The 24,263-nt window shown below is 35.9% G+C and overlaps 1 protein-coding gene across 5 annotated transcripts in view; it reads right to left on the bottom strand.

Annotated features, from left to right (window-relative positions):
• TBC1D22A (TBC1 domain family member 22A) overlaps nucleotides 1–24,263 on the bottom strand; it is a 186,786-nt gene that overhangs the window by 62,273 nt on the left and 100,250 nt on the right. For all 5 annotated transcript variants that reach the window (XM_086610308.1, XM_086610309.1, XM_086610313.1 and 2 more), the window contains one exon: nucleotides 21,747–21,874. In XM_086610308.1, coding sequence (XP_086466434.1) covers nucleotides 21,747–21,874 — 128 coding nt within the window. The remainder of the gene's footprint in view (nucleotides 1–21,746; nucleotides 21,875–24,263) is intronic.

Raw genomic sequence — 24,263 nt, 5'->3', positions numbered from 1 at the left:
GGAAAGGGGCCAGAAATGATTGTTTCTAACGAGGCCAGGCAGCCATCCTCTGCCTCTTCTCACAACAGCACGATACAGAACTGCCCAGCTCTGCCCAGCTCCCTATGCCTTGCTTAAGCCTAATTACATCTAATAAACAATAAAGCTAAATTAGAACAGGATCCTCCCCACAGTCATGGGCAGAAGGAAGGAAATAAATGGCAGCCAAGATACCACTGGTCCAAACCCCCCACTGACAGAAGAACAAGAAAGCACTCACAGCTCACGCTTGGTTTCAGTAAGTAACATTATCCAAAAGAACTAGTCTGTGCCAAAGGTAGATTGCAAGAAGACACATGCTTGATGAGCTAAAGATCTCTCAAGGTTGTTAACATGCTGTTTTTACACAACATTAATGAACTCCTGAGTCTCAGTTTCAGGATTAAGCATGAGATTAAGCTTGTGGTTAACACCATGTGCTTTAGTAAAGACTTCTTCAGGAAGCATACTTCCACATGTGCTCATCTTCACACTTCTAAGAATTCTTTCTAAATATGATTTTTTCTGAATCAGAATTTATTTGTATTCCTGAAACAAACGAAGCAGGATAAGGGCAAAATAAATTAAAAAAAATAAAATTTCTGCATCATGGAGTAAATCATTTAACAAAGATTTAACTCCGCAAAGTCTACTTTATACTGATACCGGCAGAATTTTTGGAAATGACACTAGGAAACAACATTTATAGTGACAAGTTGATTAATCTGGAAAAAGCTATGATGATAAAATACATAAAGTAGTGAAATTATACAAATATAAATTCAAACACATCTAAAAGAAAACAGATATCCATTATATTTTAATACTGAAATGAATAATTGTTAAATTCATCATTAAAAAGTCCTTTGCAGAAAATAAAATTTGCTACAATAAAAGCACCTACAACATTACTCTGACTTTGCATAATTTTCTGTTAACCATTCAGATCTAGCAATATGATGGAAAACCTAATAATGCAGTATTTAGTTCTCACATAATGGAAAAAACTGGAAGAAAACCATTTACAACGGTTTGAAATGACTCAAACAGATCAAAGAATTTCCTTAGTTTCCCTTGATTTTACAATCAGTTCTTTAAGGGATCAAAGCATGTTAACACAACTGTTTTATTTAGAAATGTTAAATACAAAACAATTTACTTCTACCACTCTTTGTTCTCCTTGCTTCCCTGCCGAAGGAGTAACATTATTTTTGCTAATGCTGCTAAACAACATGAATGTCTCGTCCACAGCAGAAAGCCGTCATGTTTAAAATTAAAGAAATATTTATATCCTAATATACGTGCTCCTGGCATGTAAACCCATACAGGACTGATATTAGCGTTTTGTGAAGAATAAAATGCTTTTGAGATCTATCTTGAAAGAATGTGGAATTAAATAATATATAAATAATGGAAAAATGGATTACCAGAAACACCAGAGGTCAAATCTGATGTTTGCCTGAGACCAGGAAAAGGAAGCAGTAAAGACAGAAGTAAATAAACGAAAAATACGCCTTGCCTCTGAGAGCAAACCACACAACTAATTTAGCTAAACATCTTTTATTATGCAGAAAGTATCCGAATGTTATCACCATAGCTTCAGTGTCCCAGCACAGCTACCCTAAAAGTATCTCTAGGTTGGATACCCTGTCTTTGACAGTGGTCAGCAATAAGGGAAAATTCAAAGAAGTGTAAGCTTTAGGTAACATTTTCCCATCCTCCAGCATACTGGCACAAAGATTTCTTGAGCCAGATGTTGGCATGTGTTTTAATACCTAATGACAGATTTTTCCCTCACAAGTTTGCTCAGTCATTTTCTGAATCCTTGTAAAATTCAGGACCCATAGAGTCTGTGGTAAAGTGTTCCACAATTAAACTGTTGTGAAAAGAAACATCCTCTCATCTTTGAACCTGACACCTGTTTTCAAATGTGATTAAACTTTTCGCTGTGTCACACATTTTGTGCACCTGTACTATATTTTCCCCTCAATTTTTTTTTCTCCCCAGGCTAAGGAGTCCTCAGAAGCAGCTATTCTTCATTTTTACTCACTCTTGACTTCCTCCAACATTGACCCCTTTCCATATGAAAACCATGGATTTATATAGCAGCAAAATTAGTCTGTCTCTTATTTTCCATTCTAACATTTTCATAGAAGCATTATCCCCTCAAGTTCTTGTTCATAAGTGGCAACATACAGTTCATTGTTAATGACTATATACAAAAATGTAATTTCCTTTTCCTCCCCAAATCTTTCTGTGTCACTTTACACTTACATGAATGTGTATTTCAAGTGCCATTTTATCACTGTTACTTTGTGTCGGAAGGTCTTTCTGCTTTTCTTGGCTCTTAAGTTCACTTCTGTGCTTATTCTGAATTACCTGTAATCATCTGCAGGCTTTCTTATCCTGATAATTACCTTCTTTTCCTGATCACTTCTCAAGATACTAAATAATGACATGTTCAAAGCTAAATATGTAACATTTATGTAATGCAAATATAGATAGCACATATAAGAAAAATACAGATGTCTGCAGTGCTTTCTGTTCATCAACTTTAAAACTGTAGTTTAATCTGAAGACTTTCCACTTGTTATGCTATTCGATAATATTCTTTTGTTGAGATATGAAATAAAGAAAAATCGGTTTTATTTCAACTTCATGTACTGTGTATTTGAAATAACTGCATGACTTTTTTTACATTTATAAGCAGACTACGTTCCTTCACAGTGAAAAAAGGAGAAATACCAAAAATCTCAATCAAAATATCTCTTCCCACTAATATTTCCCAGGGGCTTGCACTGTCTTCTCTGAATTGATAACTGTATTATGTCAATATTAATAACAAAAAAAGAGGTTCACCAAAGATACTTTAACTGCACACTATCCTGAAATGTGTTTAGTGGATTTTTTTTTAAAGCCCTGTAATTTTCTTCCCAACAATTATATTTTTGTGCAACTTTACTCCAATTTCACATTTTAATAATAAATCACCACAACTACAACTGTTTCCTCTGCGCTCACTGTCTCTGAAGTGATGTAATTCATGGCTTTTTCTTTTATCTCTTATTTTCACCCTCCATTGAAATCCTCAGTCCAGCTGAGAAAATACTTTTTTTTTCCAATTTAAATAATTTACAAACTAAAAATAAAGCTAATTATAGTTGACTGAATTTTAAGACCAATAAAAATCTAAAAGATGATACGAGACTCAAACACTTTCAAGGAAACAAGGCTAAAAAATACATTTTCAAATACCCAGAGATAGTTCTATTTAGAGATTAACTACAACGGAACTATCTCAAACAATGCTACAGGTGTTGTTATCAGTTCCTAGTTATTTCCAGATGACAACAAAGTTTTGTGGAATTCTTACCAAACTCCCTCTAAAAAAAATAAATCTCAATTTTAGTCAGTAGGAAAAAAAAACCACCTCGTACCAAAATAAGAAATGAACCTATTACAACGAACCTCTGTTTTTAAATATTACTTAATCTGTAGGCTGAAAGATCATCACACAGGAAGACAATGTGGACTTTGTATGAATCACTGCTAATCACCTATCCTCAAAAAGTATCTTTGATTGAGACGCTATATTAAAAAGCCTACAAAATACGTACTTCAGCTCTTTTCAAAGTATCAGGTATAAGTTTATGAATTATATTTTAATTATTGTTGATGAGCAACTAGCATGATATGGGTCTTCCTGTTCATATATACTGGCTTTCCAGTTAAATCTTTCTGAATACTCTCATTTCTACATCCTTTCACTTTCACTGTGATCCATGGTTACTTTCTGCTGAGTAAAAGGCATAAAAGGTTTACAAGTTCAAATGCTTAACGGGTCTATGAAGGAGAATGTTGTAAGAAGGATTGCTTTGACAGTTTGATTAGATAAACGCAATCAATCAGTTTCAACAACATATGCCACCCTTAGAAATACACGTACTACAAGTTTCTTAGTGCATGCTACTGCATTTAAATCAAAAAGCACCAATATCACATCTTTCCAATGCAAATTTCCATGGAAAATGAAGATAAACACACTGAATAAGGATGACGGCATTTATAAACCCACTCCTCTCACCAAAAGAAAAAATGAGCAAAAATAAAGCATAACTATCTGTATGCTGCTTTGTGAAATTAATTTAAATTTTTAAAATGCACATGGAATTTTTAACTAGTTTACATGTATGGAAAATAACATGACAATTTCTGGAATTCTTGAGCTACACAGGAAAAAATTACTAAAAAATTAATAAAAAAAGAAAGAAAAAGATGAAGGCTGCAATTAGAGGACACAGAAACAAAGACAGAAAAGTTGGTGAATTGTCAGTGTTGATTAAGATAGTGGAGAAATAAAAGCTAGTCAGGGTGAAATTAAAGCATGGTGAAGCCCTGCAACTGGAATGAAAAGAAATCTCAGCAATCAACTAAATACAAGTGTACTTTACTACTTTGCTAAGGTGGGCTGAAGTATCCTTAGTGTAATAATATTCAACCATTCAAAATAACAGTAGCTAAATTCAGCATATAGCACACTGTAAACATAGGAGAAAAAGGTATTGTTCAACTTCACAAATTATCAGTTTTGGAGTGCTCAACTGAAGGATTTTCTTAACTCATTTCATAAGCTACCTTCAAACGTAGTTCCCAAAGGCATTTTTGGTAACCTCTGTCAGCATACATGAATGACAAACTTGTGCCACTGGCAACACACGATTCAACTTCTATCTGATCGCAAGAACTCAGTATTTCTCAAACATCACAGTTAATACAAACTGAGAAAGCTATATAAAGAACACTATTCTTTCTTGCAATAAACTTTTAATAAATACAAGTAAAGTCCTATTTCTCCCTCTTTACTGTGGAAAAATACAGTTCCAGCCTTTAACCCAAGTACCTCTAAGCATGAATTGAAATTTATCTTCAATTACCACCAAAAGTCGTGACTTTCAAAAAATGCAACAGCAGATGCAGAGTCACCATCACTGAAAGACATGTTTCCCACAACAGCTATTTTCATTTTATTTGTAAATTCTTTCATTGTTTACAAAGTCATGATAGTATTACAGGATAGTAATGATGCTCAAGTTGTGATTCAGACATTACATTAGTCTTGAGAGAGTGCTCTAGAAATAGAAAATGTTTAAGAGCTAGCAGTATCAAAATAATTAATTAATTTTAAACATGCAAGTATAATCAGTAATAACTGATTTGTATACTTTGTTCTGTACTTTGTTTAGAGGTCTGAATAATCAGGACAACTTACTTTCTGAACCAGTGTCAAACTGAAGATTCCTATGCTGAAGTTTTTTGTTGTTTTGAAATGAATCTTACCAGCTAAAGGCAGCAAAGATTTAGCAGAATAATGCTTACTTGATGACAGTCTGGAAGACAGCTGAAATCAGATTTAGTCTAAAAACCACTGTCCATAACTGATGCCACATTAGTTATCACTTTAGAACCTCTACATATGCACCTACATGCGGTAGCATATGTAGCATTATTTCAGTTCCACACTACAAAAATATTAATTAAGCACAGAACAGACAACATTTAGCAGAGATTTATACACACTTTAAAATAGTTGGAGTTTTTGATCAGTAATTCCTGAACTACTGGTGAGAAAGAAAAAAAACAAATTAGGATAACTATAAGAATACTTAGAGAAAAATGGCAAGAAAATGGAGGAACTGAATGATGGAAGATCTGAGTAATGACGGAAGAAAATTACATATTCTATTTGATTTAAGGAGATTCATATTATTCATATTAGACAAAAAATTCAAACCAAGAATAAGAACTAGGCTTTTACAAATTCAGTGAGAGGAGAGTAGAGTACAGATAGTCTGGAAAATATAAGAGAAAAATATGTAGAACAAAAAAACCCTATGCAGGATCTACTACAAAAAGGTAAAAATAAGAGAACTAAGAGCTTTTGGAAGGAAAAAGAAGAATTCTTGGTATCACTAATTGTCATCAGCTATCTAGGGAGGGCTGTCATATAGACACTCTGAAATGCACATCTTAGTTAAGGGAGTCAGATCAGAAAAAAAAAGTAGATATGCAAATCATCAGCATAAGCTGACAGTGAAGTTGTAGGAAAGCCTCAGATCACCCATGAATAGGATGGAGAAGGAAAGTAAAAAAGAACCAAGAATCCCTGTGAGACTGGAAGAAAGGGCAGAATAGCTCTCAAAATAGACAGTCAAGGGCAATGTAAGTGGCAGAGCAAAGCACAAGAGTGTCATGTATCAGGAAAACAAGAAAGGCCAGAATATTAAGGAAGAAGAGATCATTACTAGGAGCTAAAGCACTGGAGAGACAAAAGAAGATAAGGTTCTTAATATTTCATGCAGTTCTAATGATGATGTGCGTTCCAGAAACAAACAGTAACTATACCGATTTCATAATCCCCCTACAAGTATCTATGTTACTATAAAGAAGATTTTTACTGGATTTGTTGAATACCAGTTTGTCCTTTCTTCCCTCCTCCAAGGTTGTGTTTGAATTTAGGTACTGTCTTACACAGTAGAAAAGAGTTAATTATTTCGAAAGCTTAATAGATTTTCTGTGCAGGCTGCTTGAAAGCTTTGTCACTAAGGCAGTCTGCTTCGAAGCAAACCAGGTTAATCTACGCACTTCAACCTACTAATCTTCAGCGTAGCAGAATGTTCTGCAGTACATAGATGAATTTTGTCATGAAGATATACCGATTATTTTACATACGGTAGTGAGGCTGCTCTGTTCTGTAAATCAGTAACAACTGTAGATTTCTGAATTTCAAGTCTATTTTATGGTAATTTATTTTATTTCTTACCTGGATGGAGTTCTGCTAGTCAGAAATTTATTATGCACAATAAGATAAACCATATATTCAGTATTACTTTCAATTTTGTTGTTCATTTACAGAAGTAACAAAATGCTTGCATTTTTATTCAACTGTTCATCTTAGGTCTACTATAAACACTTCTGATTTTATTTAAAATTTTTACTGCTCCAAGCTGGAAACATCACGCATTCTCATATTAAGGTAATCTATATCAACTATGTGTTAGCTGGGGATGCTTTAATAAAACTGAAACAAGGAACCAGAGAATCACACAACGCGTTAGGACTATTTTACATTTGTTCAGGTTTTAAAGACAATAAAATATCAGAAATAAAAAGAAAAAATCAAATAGCAGTCATGGCTTAGTTGTTAGTGTTCACTTCTGTGAACACCAATAACCAGTGTAACTAACAATAGGAGCTTGAGAAAAAGAGAACTACGTAGATTCCATTTTAAAAATACTAAACTAAACAACCTGACTTGTAGCATAGTCTGTTAAGACACTTAAGTGAAGCTCAGTGAGGAAAGGCTTTGTGGGAAGTAGGAGCAGCTCTATCCTGCGTTGCAAGGGTGCCTTGCAAAGCTCCTGTTCACAGAACAACAGAATGTTAGGGATTGGAAGGGACCTCAAAGGATCATCTAGTCCAATCCCCCTGCCATAGCAGGACCACCTAGATCAGATCACACAAGAACGCGTCTTCATGTATCATCAAAAGGTACTTTTCATCAACAGTGAACCAGTTTGCCAAGAACAAATACCCTGAAGATAAACTTACAGTTATCTGTTACTATAGCTGTCATTTGGCTTACAGAATTTTCATTATGTTTAGCTAAAATTAAGAAACCTCTTCAACTTTCACACACTAGTTTTGGATTGCTGTATTGGCAGTTACAAAATGAAATTTAGACTATGTTATACAGACACTGGAACAAATTCGTTGAGATAAACCAGGAATAACTGAACTAAAACAGGTTACAACATTTAACAACACTGTATGCAGAGAATGACCTACTTTCTGGAAGCACTGATATCACTTGTTTTAAGCACGTGGTTTATGCGAATCTGTGTGACTCAGACTACGATAATAACAGAATTAAATTCCAATAGCATCCTATCCAGCAGTAATATTTTGGGAGGTGATCATTCAAAGGACTTAAGTTAGGTCTAAGTTAACTGAGAGAATATCTGTTCAATAAACAGAAACTGTGCAGTACCATTTTCAGAGAACAGTCATACACTTAACAACAGCTGAAAAATAGTCCGAGGAGATTAAAATCTGCCATACTTAAACTAACCTAGCCTACTTTACTGAATATCTGGGATAGCAATACAGCACATTAGGAAAGCAATAGCACACAAGGCTTTTTGAACAAGATTTTAAGTATTTCTTTCTTGGGTCAACCATATTTCTCCCTTTATCCCTCCCTTTATCCATGCCATTTTATTAGCAAAATACCCAGAGTGTAATAACAGTTAATCTAGAAATTGTTGGCATAGTCTCATAAGTAGCACTAATAAACCAGTATGCTCATGGAGGAAAAATTAAGTCTTCTTTTAGAGGAACAGAAAAATAAATTTGTTAAGTAGAACCAAATGATAAATTTAAAGAACACCTACAATAATTTATTCGCTATGCAATGGGAAGACATTTAATGCCACATTAAATTCAATAAAATGTCTTGTATTTTAATGGTGCTTGATAATACTCCATCTCTACACGGGCATCCTTGCACTGACAACTAGTTGTTGTGCCTATAGTGTAAGGCAGATTGGTTAAACGGTTTTGCTAACATCTCCACATGAAGAGGAAATATAGCTATGCAAAATCCTCTCCACATATGCAGACTTCCAGGGGGTGTGGGGGTGTGTTAGAAATCCATGTAAAAAGACAGCTTTATGAAAAACTTCACAAGATGGAGTTCCACGGTTGCTTTAGGACAACATAAGCATAGGCTGCTGCTGAAAAGGTAGTCGTGCTTAGCTCACCACCTTGCATGTACTTCCGTGATTTCATTTATGTCAGCATAGAGCGTTACGTAGTCATGTAGGGAGCCAGATCATTAAACTCATCCAGGTGAAAACTTATCCAACAGAGAAAAGTTATGTCATCTCAAAGAAACAGTGAAATCACAGCAAAGAAGGACAATTTGGCATGCCAGGAAACCTCTAACAGCGCACTCATCAGGAAGATATTCACCTTTGCCATTCTACATGATTCAGCTCATTACAGGGCAGGAAAGCATGAGATCAGTGTAAGGAAAATTGTAATAATGGATAATGGCATATGTGGAAGCAAAGGCAGAAATGCGTGTTAGTAGTTGCTTCGTTTAGATGTCTCAGGTAGAAAATGGAGACATATATCTTCCAAACACTTACAAGAAAACTCTTTTTGAAAAGCACGTGATAAATTCTCAGTTCCTGACTTCTCAATCTGCATCTTATGTCTATTATAAATCACAGAATCATTTAAGTTGGAAAGGACCTCCTGAGACCATCTAAGATCATCCAGTCTAATCATTCTGCTAAAGCAGAGTCACCTAGACTGGGTTGTCTAAGACCATGTCCAGATGACTTCTGAGTATCTTAAAGATGGAAACCCCATAGATTAGGCAACCTATGCCAGTGTTTGATGACCTTCACAGGATAAAAGTGTTTTCGTGTCCAGACAGAATTCCATGTGTTTCAATTTGTGCCCATTACCTCTTGTCCTCTCACTGGGCACTGCTGAGAACTTTTACAAATAGAAACATAATTCAGAGACTAAGGGAATACATGGGGACTAGAGATACTAATTTTTAAACTACCTTTGAAATTACAGAAAAGTTATGAAAGTCTGATGTGTACAGAATCTAAAAGATACACAAAATTAAAGAGCATATGGATGCAAGAGAGGCAATTTTCCTTTCTCTTTTCTTGTATAGCAACATGATTTTCTTTCAGACTTTGGTCTTTAAGAACAATATTAATTTTATTAAAGCCTTCTTCTAGAAACATTGACTACCTCCAAGTAGCTAAGAGGCAAAACAAACTGTTTTCTGGATTGTATCTAACATTCTATTATCATCCTACAGAGTCATGCATCAAGATCCTGATCAATAAAGCACTTTAGAGTACATGCTTAATTAACTAAATTCATGAGCTGTTCTATTGAAGTCGATGAGATTACTCACATTCTTTGAGTTAAGCATAAGAGAAAGTACTTTATCTCATCCTCTCTGCATTCACAATCAAATTCCATTTAGGCACAGAAAAATTACCATTTATTTCAATAGCACTAGAAGCTGCCTTAAGAACTTGAACCTAGAAAAACCTACAGGCTTCCCTGTAGGGTTTTCATATCATTGAGTTTTGATTTTTGTATGTTTTTTGCACCTCTAAATACCTTCCTCATAAAAAAGCATGGCTACATCTTTTTCCTTCTTTTATTTTCCACGTTGAATCTTCCCTGATTTCAATGAAAGCTATCAAAGAAAAACGGGCAAGAATTAGCAATACACACATATTTGCAACCCACACTTACATTAAATACAGTTCATCTAGTGGCCCAGAATTTCATATGATAAAAAAGTCCTTTGGAATATTATGAAAGAAATTATAACTCACTTTTTGCAGAAACTCAGAGAGCTTCCATTTTGAGATTAAGATTTCTAAACTTAAATGTCTACAGGCATGCTGTGTACTTAAGCTACACAGGTAATGAAGATGCAGTCAATACGTTCAATGAAGCCTAAAAAGGGATTCAGCTGACTAGCTACTCTAAGCCATAGCTAATCTCTCTCTAGGCTCCTCTGAGTTTATTTACTAGGTCTCCATCAGCTATATGGAAGCTTAGATGCCTGACACAGCAATACACACAAACACAAACTCACAGTAAGACACCAATATTTTTGCATTTTTATTTCCAACTGAACCCCACCTCTGCTGTTCACAGTAAGCCCACAGTTAGGAAGGCCAGAGACTAGGAACCTTGGGAGTTCAGATCCAACAGACCTCTAACCCAGAAACTCCTATGTACTGGTGAGTAATATGCAAACCCATTCAAAGGCAGGCATTTGTGCTAGATGCATCTTCACAGCATCCCACAGAGGGAGCTACTGACAGTTTTATAATTGCTAGTGCAAGTGCACATTTCTTGGAGTTCAGGTAAATATCGCTATACAGGCATTTACTCCCAAGAAGTAACCTGATATGCATCTCATGGTCCCCAACCACAGAATTCAAGCAGAGATACAGAAAGTGCCAAAACTGATCCTTCCTGCAAGGCCAAGATGGCATGTGAAAATATAGACAGTGCTAAGCAGTGAGATGTATGAAGTGATATGGCAAAGATCCCAATTAGGAGAGGGAAATGAGGAAATTACTACCAGGAAATGAGGAAATGAGGAGAGGAAATCACTACCGGCTTGATATGAGCCAGCAGTGTGCCCAGGTGGCCAAAAAGGCCAATGGGATACTGGCGTGTACCAAGAATAGTGTGACCAGCAGGAGCAGGGAAGTGATCCTGCCCCTGTACTCGGCACTGGTGAGGCCGCACCTGGAATATTGTGTCCAGTTTTGGGCCCTTCGCTTTAAGAGAGATATTGAGCTCCTGGAGCGAGTCCAAAGAAGGGCGACTAAACTGGTCAAGGGGCTGGAAAATAAAACTTATGAGGAGCGGCTGAGGGAGTTCGGGCTGTTTAGCCTGAAGAAGAGGAGGCTGAGGGAAGACCTGATTACAGCCTACAAATACTTGAGAAAAGATAGTGGGGAGGTAGGGGAAGGGCTCTTTACATTAGTGTTGGGTGATAGAACAAGAGGAAATGGGTATAAGCTTAGTCAGGGGAGATTCAGGTTGGATGTTAGGAAGTATTTCTTCTCGGAAAGGGTTGTCAGCCACTGGAATAGGCTGCCCAGGGAGGTGGTTGAGTCCCCATCCCTGGATGTTCTTAAGAATAGGGTGGATGATCTACTTAGCGATATGGTTTAATGGGGATTAGGGATGGTTGGACTCGATGATCTCTAAGGTCTTTTCCAACCTAGAAAATCTATGAATCTATGAAAGGGCTGGCACAGGTACGAAGCTGATTTTACTTGATGAAGAAAGAAGGTTAACTCTTTTAAAATCCTTGTCAAGGCAAAACATACAAGACAGGACAGGGAAAGGTCAGGATAAACAACTGCAGATCAGAGTTTGGGATCTGAATGTGCATACTGCTCTGTGTAAGACGATGATCCAGCTCAAAAATCAGGACCTGATTAGTCTGCTTTCACTGGGAATTTGGGAACCCTGTCTCTCAATAAGAAACTGCAAAATAAATAAAAATAAATAAGAACGATTAACAAACTAGACCTGGATGATCAACAAAAGAGTATCAATCCTATATACACATGATTATAGTTCTACAAATAGCATTTGGCTTTTTTCCTAGGAGAAAACTGGAGAGCTTGTATAAATGTGAATGAGTGTATTTTAAGATCACACTGAAAAGCTGAATTATTGTTAAGAAACGTGTTTTTTCTCCATTGTGAACATAATCTTGCACATTATGCACATTAAAGACTGTACATAAATTTATATATACAGTTCAAGATAAAACAGTCCAAATTTTTTTGACTAACATTTCCACCTCGAGTTTCATGCTATTTCAGGTTGCAGTTAGCACAAGTTAAACAATAAGAACTCACTAAATTCAGTGCTATACCACTGAAATATAATTGCCTGCCACAATAAAGTCCTAATGAGCACAACTCTTGTCAATGGGAGGTTGCCTTGACAACAAAGTTATCCCAGAAGATAACTATCCGTGTGGTAGAAGGTGATGACAGTCAGTTGCCTGACAAGGCTTCGAAAAGTATAAAAACTTTTCATTTGCTCAAGTTGAAGGGAAGCTTTATATATAAGGAGTCTACCAACGTAAGGGAAAAAAATACTGACTTGCTGAACACAAAAGGATCTAGAAAATTCCAAAGAAATGCAGAGTTAGAATAAGGATGTTTTGTTTAAACAGGAACATGCTTAGATTGCCAGTCTTGCAAGTAAAAGTCCTTCTCTTACGTGTTCACATCTTCCTATGGTGTCTGAAAATCAAATTTGATTTAAATCATACTTTTAGATTTCCTTTTAAAGAAAATACTGTGAAAAGATGTTCTTGAATTATACCAAAAGTGGGTGAGATCAAGGCTGGGTTCAGTAGACAGCAGGACAGTGAATTCCGGCTATCAGGGAGGAAGCTAAAAAAAAAATCCCCAAGAGAAAACAAGAGGTGGCAGAATCAAAGGGAGAGGCATGACCGGAGTACAGGATCCAGAGGCCACTGATGCTTTTTAATCTAGGAGCTGGTTTCTCTGGTAGTATATGGCAATGGACAAGACTAGTCACTACCAAGTCACATAGTATTTTCACTTTTATTTCCTAAGAAAATTAAACTTTCACATTCATACTTTCATGTCTGGGCAGGAAAGGTTATATCCCACTACGTCTGTCTCTCCTACTCCAGAAACGTTTAACTCAGTGGCCAGTTTCAATCAAATTGACAAATGCCTAGAAATCTTAAATCCTACTCACATGTTAGCAATTGGATATTAAATATTCAGATGTCCAGACACTTTTAACAAGGTCACTAAGCAAGACCCTAAAATTAAGTTCTTGTTGAACAAGAGAGAAAGTGTTCATGAATGAAAAGGAGAGAAATAACAGAATAGGATCTGTGTTGCTCATGAAAATACTAACTGTTCTTGAAAAAGAATAGTTTGGTACAGATGCAAAATTATTCAGGATAGCTTTTACTGGTAAAAAATAAAGCTGGCTGCAAAAAGTTGTAGAAAGCTGTTGTGTCACTGAATAATAAAATGGTAAACAAAATTCAGTCTGGATATACACACAGAGGGAAAAGCACCGCAAAGCATATACAGTTGATGTTTTTCTTGACATTAACCACTAAGACAGACAAGCTGGACAAACCACAGACTGTGACCTGAAAGTATTCATATTCAACAGAAGAAAAGGCACGAGAAATTCTAAATACAGAAATAAAGAAATAGAAAACAACTTCACCTCACTCTATGGTATGCTCATCTCTTGGAGAAGTTCCCATTTAGTATATGAAAAACAATTTATAGCAAAACTATAAAGACTACAGAGAAGAAAGATAAGCACAAGAAGTGCATGAAATGGCTTCTATAAGTACAGATAATTTCAGCCTGGAAAAGGAGTGATTGCATTCAGAGACAGAAAACAGTATTGAAACAGGTGATGGGGAAAAAGTGAATAAATAATGATTTCACAATTCTCACAGTCAAAGAAATAAGTGGAAGCAAATTCAAAATAATATTTTGTTAAATCAAAGGAGGATAATTTCTTTTCACATTGCATAATGAAATTGCAAAATTTCACTGCCACAGGATGTTCTAAACAGTATATTTTAAAACAATTAGATATATATTTAACAATACTTAATAGGCATTTAAAAAAAAAACAACACATGTAACAGAGATATAATAAAGTTTCACAGTAGTAGAAGATGAGAGGGTATAAACCTTCCCCACTCTTTCGCTCTCACTCTAAACGTTTCTTGTTGTCCACTTAACCTAACCCAGATCAAGGATCTCAATGTTCCAAACCATGTTTTCATAAAAAAAAGAGACCAGACCACTGGGACAGTGAGACGTCTTATGCTCCTGCTGAAGAAAAGGATGAGAACAATTACCTACTTAATATCATGAACTTAATTAGGAAAAGAGGTCTGAACTGCCATAAAACCAAAAATATTCCTGGTCATGAAAAATTAAATCTGCTGTCATTAGATGTATTTTGAGTCTTTTGTCTCAGGTGGCTTAAGGCATTGATTGAGACCAAAGTAGTAGCAATATCTTTCTTGTATAGATTCTCCAGTGTTTGTTGAGAAATGCACTCCTGTTTCAACTTTAATTGGTTACTATTTTTTTTAAATATATACTAATCACAAGACAACTCTACTAAAAAACAGACTTAAATCATTCTCATGTTCAGGGAATCAAAATCTCTGAGTCTGTGTGAAAAATGGAAACACAGGAAAAAACGGTAACTGCATTTTTGAATGTTTATTAAATTTCAGTGACTTACACAGCCAGACAAGCCAGATAAATAACATTACTACATGTAACCTTTTTCCCTCCTCCTTTCCCCCTTTTTCCCGCAGGAGGTGGTGGTGTTACAATTTTTGCCACCAAACTTTTATTTTAATATATCCCTAGAGATAGATCTCTACTTTTCCATTTGGATGAAGTGAAAAATCTGTGCTTCTGAAGCTTTTCATGAGCTTAAATAAGTTTTCTGGGTCCTCAGCACTTCTGGAAAGTCATACCAATGTTGTTTTTCGAAATAGAACATTAGTTGTCTACTTTTACACAAAATCCCCTTGATCAAAAGCTAGTAATAAGCTACACAAATGATACCAACAAATGAATGGGAAACAGAGATGACATCATTTTGGTCAATAGGGAACACGAGGTCCACCATTAGATGCAGGGCAATAAAAATGAACACTAAGTCAAAGAGAGGGAAAATAAACTTCATCCCTCCTTGAAGGAGGAAAGGATGCAAACAGCTTGTCAAGTATATGTGATAAAATTTGGTCTAATGAAGACACACACTTTCCAGAAAAACGAAACAACATTTATTTTGAGCAAAGGTCAGTCTCCTGGATGAAGAAGAAAGATTAAATTTCAAGGAGGAAAAAAATATATTTTTCTGGACCCACCTGTAGGACTTAAGGAAGAGCAGCATAAGACAGTAGGTTCTACCAGCAATGGGTGCTCTCTATTGAGGTTTGTCTAATAGATGCAACCTGAGAAATGTACTGTCCGCCAAGAAAGAAAATCTCCTTAGGAAAAGGCAGCAAATAATCTGAAAAAGGACAAGCAATCATTCTGACTTAACACTAGGGTTTACATCGCAGCTCTGCTCTCTCATTCTCTCCCCTCTGCACTGGCATCCGTCTCCTCACTGGGCTAGTCTGAAGAAAGCTAACAGATACTGCCAAGGAGAAGGGGGTAACAGGAACTAGGAGAAAAACCTATTTCAGCAATGAGACAGCAAATCAACTCACCAGTATTGTCGAATTCTATCAATGTTATTATTTGCTTTTTCCTATACTTTTTGTAAATGTTTGTAACTGTTTTGCATTTCACATGGTAGGATTATATGCTTTAATTTGCATTTATTTTCCATGGCAAGCCTCAAGATATCTCGGTAACACTAAAGATTTCCTCACACAAGAATAGCATAAAACTGTAAAGTAGGTCACGAGGGTACTGTAAATGGTACCTATCTCACCTGCCTGATGTTTTGCAGTGCATCCAGTGAGTTGAAGTATGTGACTCATTTCAACTACATCAGCTGACTGCTGTATCGCCAGCTCGCTAGTAGGCTAAGTGGTACCAAACCAAAGTGGTACCAAACAAAGACGCTTCCTGGCAGGAGAAAAATATTAGTCTGCACACTTGAACTCTAAACATCCACACAGCACTTGCCACCATGTGTTTAAAATTGAAAACTAATATACATAGCTGCTACAATTTTCTTCATTTTTCTTTTTTTTTTTTTTTTCCGAGCAAGTTTTTAGCTATGGAACTTGCGTCAGTGTCTCTTCTCTGAATTATGTACTACTTCAGTTACTTACACAGACAAATCACTGCACAAACAACAGCACAAAAAGGTAATTTATGTAAGAACATCAGATCAAAAGGAAAACACTGTAATAAAAAATACATGCACTCTATTCTACATGAAAAGTAAAATGAAGTACCTGTATGCCAGTGAAAATTTTATCTTATTTAAAACAGCAGTCAGTATAACATCATGTTACCTTGTATTATTATGACTTGATGGTACTGTTAAAGACTTCCTCCCAGCTTCAAACTGCCCAAAAGTCAAGTAGTTTTGAATTCAATATTTAAGCAGTTTGAAAAGACAGATATTTAATACTAAACACTGTTCTGCTCTAAATATTGTATGCAACCACTGATGTTCAAGACCTGTACTGCCATTTCTACTCAAGGATGAAGATATTGCAACAGATAGCATCACTGTAATGGTATTGCTTTCTCCCCTCAACAGAGAAGTATGCGGCTACATTATCACAGTGGACCCTAAAAGTGCCTCGAGGACAACACACATTTTAAGAAATAAAAGAAATCAAAAGAAAAACTTTGTTTATTTCTCCTGCTTTAGAGAGTCTAAAGTATCTAGAGTGCAACTGAGGAGCAATGAGCTGCAATGCCATACAGCATGTTTTTCTTGGGATGATGAGAACTCCTGAATGACAAAGCACACTTCTACAGAGCATAGAGACAGCTGGCATGTCAGGACAAAAAAAAAAGGGAAAAAATAAAAAAACAAAAAAAGTGGAAAACAGTAAAAATGCTATTAAACTTCCGCTTAATTTTTCTACTACTTTCAGTTCAGACAGCTTTAGCTCCTGGGGCAGCAAGATCAAGGTAAGATGAGACAGGTTTTTTGGTTGGGTTTTTTTTGTTGCTTTTTTTTTTTTTAAGTAGCAGACTAATAAAGGTGGAATGATCGGAATCTCTAATTTTGATTGATTTATTTATTTATTTAGCCGTTCTCCTTCTAGACACTGTGCCCAAGAAACCTCAGAAGGATATATTATTTCATTGATGCAAACTTCAATAAACTGTCTTAAACGGATGCAAGGATACTTTCTGAGGTTTTGATGGTAAACATTTGAAATATTTATCTAGAGTAGAACAGCACAGATGATGAGCATGGAGATATCCCCAACATTTCTAATACAATGTGTTTAATCTTTCAAGTCAGTGTCAGAAGCCAACAAAAGTCAGTTTGGAATACACAAAGTGATCTTTAAATTAGTGTCAAAACATCCCTCTGGCAAGGAACAAATATAAAACTAACTTGCATTGTCTAAGTTCATAGAAATATGTTAAAACATTCATATATCTCGGATAATTCAGCCATCATTCTATGTCGTTTTACCAATTCTTTGTGCCAAAAAAGATGACAAAATGTAAGATAAAAAGGCAAGAGATAATAAAAAGATAAAACTGAAGTCTTATGTTACACTGTTTTGGTTTGTGGAATCTTTCACACTTGGCAAAGTCTATGAACATGTATATTAGTCAGTTCTACAGATTTAAAATTCGCGTGTCTTGGGTGTAGTTTAATAAGCAATTCCTATTTTGAAAAAATTTACATGGTACTTAAAGCATTCATCTTTAAAAAAAAAAACAAAAACAAAACACACACAAAATACCCAAAACAATAGCAAAGCTCAAATCAAGTGGAAAAGTAGGATAATTCACTCATTAAAATGCAATTCAGGTTAAAGAATAAACCAAACTAAATGTTTATGACTAAGAAGTTCTTACAACATATCCTTTGTAAGCAAGATGCCTGTCTTTAGTAGAACTTCGTAAAGTAGCAAAATTAAAAATTAAAACCAGTGATTTATTTTAGTGGATTTCATAGATACGGTTACAGATTACCAGCAGATTTACTTAAGCAAGGATTTGGGAACCTTTCCAAATTTCACTTTCCCTAAACTTTAACTAGCTCAAATACAGGTATTTGGGATTATATGTTCAATGACTTACTTCACAAAACCTAACAAATTACTGATGAAGCCTAAATTAAACTAGACAGAAAACATGACACCAGCCAAAGTACCTTTGCTACCGTACAAACCGAGAGGGAAGCGGACATCATTTAAGTGTCCAATCCTATTCTCATCGAAGTCAATGGAGAAACTACAACAAATTTTGAGAGGCAGAATGCAGTTCTAACAACCAGACAACCAAAGTTATCTATGGCATTGAGAAATATATAACAGCAGACTATTTAAGTGTGCCGTCATTCCCCTGAAAACCCCCTGTTGCAGTTCCTGAGCAACATGAAGCCTGCTTTGAGAATGACCGATCTGGAATTTAAGCTGGAGACAGCACAACATAACTTTTTTCACTGCAAACAGAGGAAAATGTGCAGTTTAGTGAGACAAGATATTATTTCAACTTAGATGGGGAGAGGGGAAGAGAAAGGAGACAAAACACTTTTTTCTGTGAAAACATCAGCAGCAGTATCCTCTCTTTCAAGAGAGGCCACTGTTCTGTAATCCCTGGGAGAGGAGGGAAGCCATCCAGCATCACTCTGGATTTCTGCAGGAAAGACAGGAGCCAGAGCGTATCCCTGGTACAGACATGAAGGAATCCAACAGTCTCACCTGTCTTCCCATTCCTTCTACAAGAAGGAATCTGACTGTTCCACCTATCTTGACCCTCCTCCGGCAGCCCTCCTACGTCGTTCCCAAACCACGCTGCACGCTGGGACTAGAGGTGCCTGTAAACCAGTGCCTTGCAAAATACCCCATCCCTTCCCCAGAGCAATAAGGTAGACAAAGTCTGTGCAAAAGCCCTCGCATCAGCAGTGTAAGGATGCCTGTAGTCCAGGCTGTGGCTAATCTCACATTGCAACATGAGTAGTTCACCTTCTCTCTGAGCTTGTAGTGCAGTTAAAGGCGTTTTTGTTTCCAGTGGTTCAAGAACATCGGAAGGAAAAGTCAGTACATGCACATCCTGAGCAGCCACTAAAACAGCAGAAGGCATAGGTGTGAAAATCTAAGGATAATCCCCATGCTTACTTACTTTCCTGCCTTAGGACACAAGAGGTAGCAAAAGTAAGCCTGATAACAGCATCATTAGCCTTCGAGTACAGTGAGAAAAGCACTTAAGCATCTATCCAGGCCCTTACAATTACTAGTAGGATTGGTCCTTCCATCTGTATCTAGGAGGCTACATTTCTTTCAAAAATGAGATCTCCTATTATATTTCTGCCTTCACTAATTTTACATCTCTCATATTCAACATCGCAGGTCCATCCATAGCTAGATCCCCTGAAAAACTTCTTTACCAATGTATCCCTAAATGACATTTTGGTCTACAGCAGGCTTTACAGCTACAATATGAATGAGAAGGTAAAACTAACTGAACAAAGCAGTGCACGTGGAACAGTCTGCTAAATAACAAAACCTGGAAAAGAGTACAGATCTGCTACACTTGCTGAGTCAAAATACAGAATTGCTCCTTAAGAATGTTTAATATACAAAAGTAATCCCACTTAGGTATAAGAATCCCATTTGGGTGTAAGAAACTTTCACTTAAATGATACACTTGGAAATCCCATGTAAATAAATTATTAAGCTTTAAAATACTATTGAGAACTACTGTAATACAGCCAGATTTGCTGAAAATAGGAATTAAATAATCAGAACCACTTATTATGCATAAAGATCCCACTGAAGTGTAACCTGACAGGTGTCTATGGACTAACAAATGAGAAATGCTGTCCTTTCAGCATGGCACCAGCTAGTTTGCGAAATAAACACATGCTTGGTCCTTAAAAGAAATTTCTCATTATCATAGAATCACAGCTCACAGATGAGCTCAAAGCATAGTTCTGGCAAAAACAGCTACTCCTTGGACACGTATGGGTGGTTAGCTTGATTAAGGAAGAGCTTTTACATCATTTTAGCACACTGATGAGACTAATCATGAAGTAGCAAATGCAGTGTTAGCGTTAGCATGGTAAAAAAACCTTCAGGAGTTAGAAATGCTGCAGTATTAGCAACAAAAATCACTCAAAATGAGATAAATTAGCTATGGTGAAACATTGAAATAGCTCAATCTTTTAGTTTATTAGAACAATCTTATAAAGAATAAATATTTTCTACTGGAAGAAAACGCCAGGTAATAACAGATATTAAAAAGAGGAACATGTTATAATGAGACAGAGGAAGCAGAAGGACCCCAGATGGAAGCAATAGCCAAGTTCAGCTCAGAAATTTGTTGAACAACCGAATAAAACCTGCAATGGTACCACCTCTCAGGATAGATTAACAGTAAAAGTGACAGATCTCCCATTTCTTAACATTTTGTTATCAGATGTGGATACCATTCTATAAAGCACACTGAAAACAACTTACTGGACTTACTCAATGAATAGCAAGCAATTCTAAACCCTCTATTAGAGGTCTGGATAGATATTCTAAGTGAACATTCTGGCATTAAAGTGTATAAAACTAAGTAAACATTACATCTACTCGTTATGTAGCAAAGACACTGATATTTAAAGATGTTACATCTCTTTACAAGACATAACTTACGAGTTATTCCCATATTTACTAAATTAATTCAATTGAAAATTCTTATGGAATTTAAAATATTTTTAAGTTTTTCCCTTTTTTTTCTGTTTCATTGACTTCAACAAAAAAGGTAGTAGTGAGAGTATATTGTTTAAATACATAGTTAAAAATTGCAACCAGAAGGTACTAGAACATCAAGTAACAGAACTAAGAACAGGTAAACAGTTTTTCTCTGATATCAATTCCTTCACTCGACAGTCAGGCAAGAAATTATTGAGAAAAAATAATTACCTCAACCAGAGGTCAGTAACATAAGGAGTTCTGTCTGAACAAACAATAAGACAGACAACGTGACAGAAAGATGAGCACTGAGAACTGGAGACTGGAATCTAGTATTGAACTGAGCAGTTAAGCAGATGGGCAGTAAGCCTGGAACTCGGAATCAATGGAGGGCATTGATTAAACACAATTCAATGTTTTCCTTCTCTGAAGAGACAGAAGGGAGCATTGACATTAACCCATGCTTTGAGCAAGTGTTCATTTTAGTACTATAAATTATCATGGCGTCAAGTGCTTGGTTTTGAAGGGCAAGAAGACTGAAGACATTAAATGTTTTGAAGTGGTAATGATCACTGAAGGCTTTTTCTCCTGTTACGATGATTCTCTGATGGCACTAAAAAAAAAGGTTCAAGAAAAAAAAAGCACGAACATACTGGGATGTCCTAAACACACTATCAGAGTTATGGAGGTTATAAAAAGTACTTACTTGGTATGTGTCCCATAACCTGATGGTACACCGTAAAGGGACTTCTCTCATCAGCAAGTTATTCATCCAACGGAAAGCAAACTGCAAGTATTTCACCTCATGCTGATCCAAGTGCTTATGAACTTGTTCTGAAGACAGAGAACAAGACATTTTACTGCAACTTTTCTGAAGTCCTTAAGTATCAAATGCATTGTTTGAAAAAATGAAATATTCCTCCAATCCCAAGAAAAAAAATGTGGTGTACATGTACGTAAACTCTTACAAATGAATGAAAATCCCCAAAATAGAAATGAGTAATTGAACATTACATTGGATTTATTTTTCTGCTTCTAGATGGCTTAAGCAACTGCTCTCAGTTTTGCTATCTTAAGGTCAGAGCTTTACAATATACCACAAAAAAACATACAAAGTTATAAAGTGAAATTATTAGATACATATATCCTCACCAATTTCTTAGGCTACAAACTATGTGGGGCAAGACTACAAGAAACAACATTTGCAAATAACATAATGGCTTCCAAAAATAAAGTGTTGGTAATAAAAAGAAGATAACATTAAATTAACAAGGCAAAGAAACATAAGGAAAGTACATGTACAAGTTGTATTCACTTGAGACACAAAAAAGAGTGAAATTAATGTGTAGGAAATTCAGTGAAAAAATTTAAATAATTTGCAATTTGAATAATTTCTTAGTATAACAAATAAATACAAATAAAATCCAGCAAAAATCAACTGTTTCTAAAGCAGTACTCGCACACACTGTGTTTATGGTAACATGTTTACTATTTAAAAGCTGTGATAATCACTTGTGTGGGTTATTCCTAGAGCTAATGGAACTAATCTACTACATGGCTTTTACAAATTTAGCAGAATTTCCTCAAAAAAACCCCACAGACATTCTATTAACAGGTTTTAGCTAACAGGCTCCAGTATGACATTGGCGTGGTGTAAATGACAACTACTGTAGAAAAGCTAAAGTCTTATTTTGGATAACTGTATGACAAGTAGTCTTTGTTAAAGCTTAAATAAGACATTTTTACTGTCTCTTTATACAAATACATTCTTGGGAGATTTTGCTACCCAGCTTATCCTTCATCCACATTAACAGAGGTGTCTTATCAGCTAAGACAATGAGTACATGCTGATCTTCCAAATTTCACATTTCTCAGAAGGATCTAAAGAGGCACTAAAATATTAAATGAACAAAAAAAATCCCAATGAGTATGGTAGTCCTGTTACAGGAAACATTACATAAAGATTAAGGGAGCAGAAGTTAAATTATACTAAATTATAATGTAGACTGAAGTTATTAAAATCATTTTTCTTCTCAATATATATTTTGTGGCTATACGAAAGTGTCCGCCAATATAATACACTTGTTTCAATATGGAAGCAAGAAGTAGAAAATTTTTAGATTTAAAAAACAATCAACAGTGAACTTTTTAAAAAATAAGACCAGTCACAACACATTACACCAAAGATCCACCTATCACAACATCCTGTCTCCAATGGTGTCTAAAGACAAATACCCACGAAAATGTATAAAACACTGGTATTTCTCCACAGCACTTCTCAGTCTCTATCTGTCATGTATCAAGGATCAAAGTCATATCTTTCTGTAAAATAAATATAGACAAATACATAAAACTGTTTATGCACATCTTACAGCTATCTGTTATTTCTCCTGGGAACTTTTCAAGTCATAGCTATATATAAAGATGTGTGAATCTTTAAATGATTCATTTCTATGTATAACAGTAATCAGGCAATTAGATACTTCTGCTACACAATAGATTGAATTGCCACTATGGGATGTGAAAAGGTAGAGAACAAGGATGGAGAGGTAATGATCTTGTGCTCTTTTAAGTGATCTCATCAAGTACTGGATAATCTCTGTCCTTCTCATCATTATGTATACAGGAAAAGTTCTACAGAGTTACCACTGTATATTGTGCCTACATATTGTTGATGTTTCTAAAATTACATGAGAACTTCATGATAATAGCCTCAGCCTTCCAGACTCACGACTGTGACTAACCTTCTTCCTTCCTCTATAAACCAAATATCCTCCCACCACCTTCACACCCTTCTTTCCCAGGCTTTCTGCAAAATTCATCAGCTGCCCCAGCTGGCGGAGAGACAACAGGCAGTATCAAGGTTAGTTCTGCACCCTGCACAACCTGTGCAAGTGCAACGACTATCTATCCAAACACAATAGCTACCTGTTGGGCTCACTCGGTAGCCCTTCCTCAGCAGAATTGCTAAACTGGGTCACTTTTTTTTTTTCAAAGTCGTGGAATTCTGCACAGTGGAGACTTTCCTTCTTCTGAAACATGCTAATGAAGCCAGAATAGAATAGAATATTATATATTCAGTTGGAATGTCATCTAGTCCAACTGCCTGACCAATTCAAGACTGATCAAAAGCTAAAGCATGCTGTTAAGGGCATTGTCCAAATGCCTCAAACATTGACAGGCCTGGGACATCAATCACCTCTCTAGGAAGCCTGTTCCAGTG

Source organism: Tauraco erythrolophus, chromosome 4, assembly GCF_009769465.1.
Source record: "Tauraco erythrolophus isolate bTauEry1 chromosome 4, bTauEry1.pri, whole genome shotgun sequence".
NCBI classification, from domain to species: domain Eukaryota; kingdom Metazoa; phylum Chordata; class Aves; order Musophagiformes; family Musophagidae; genus Tauraco; species Tauraco erythrolophus.
This window is presented reverse-complemented; position numbering and strand designations above follow the sequence as displayed.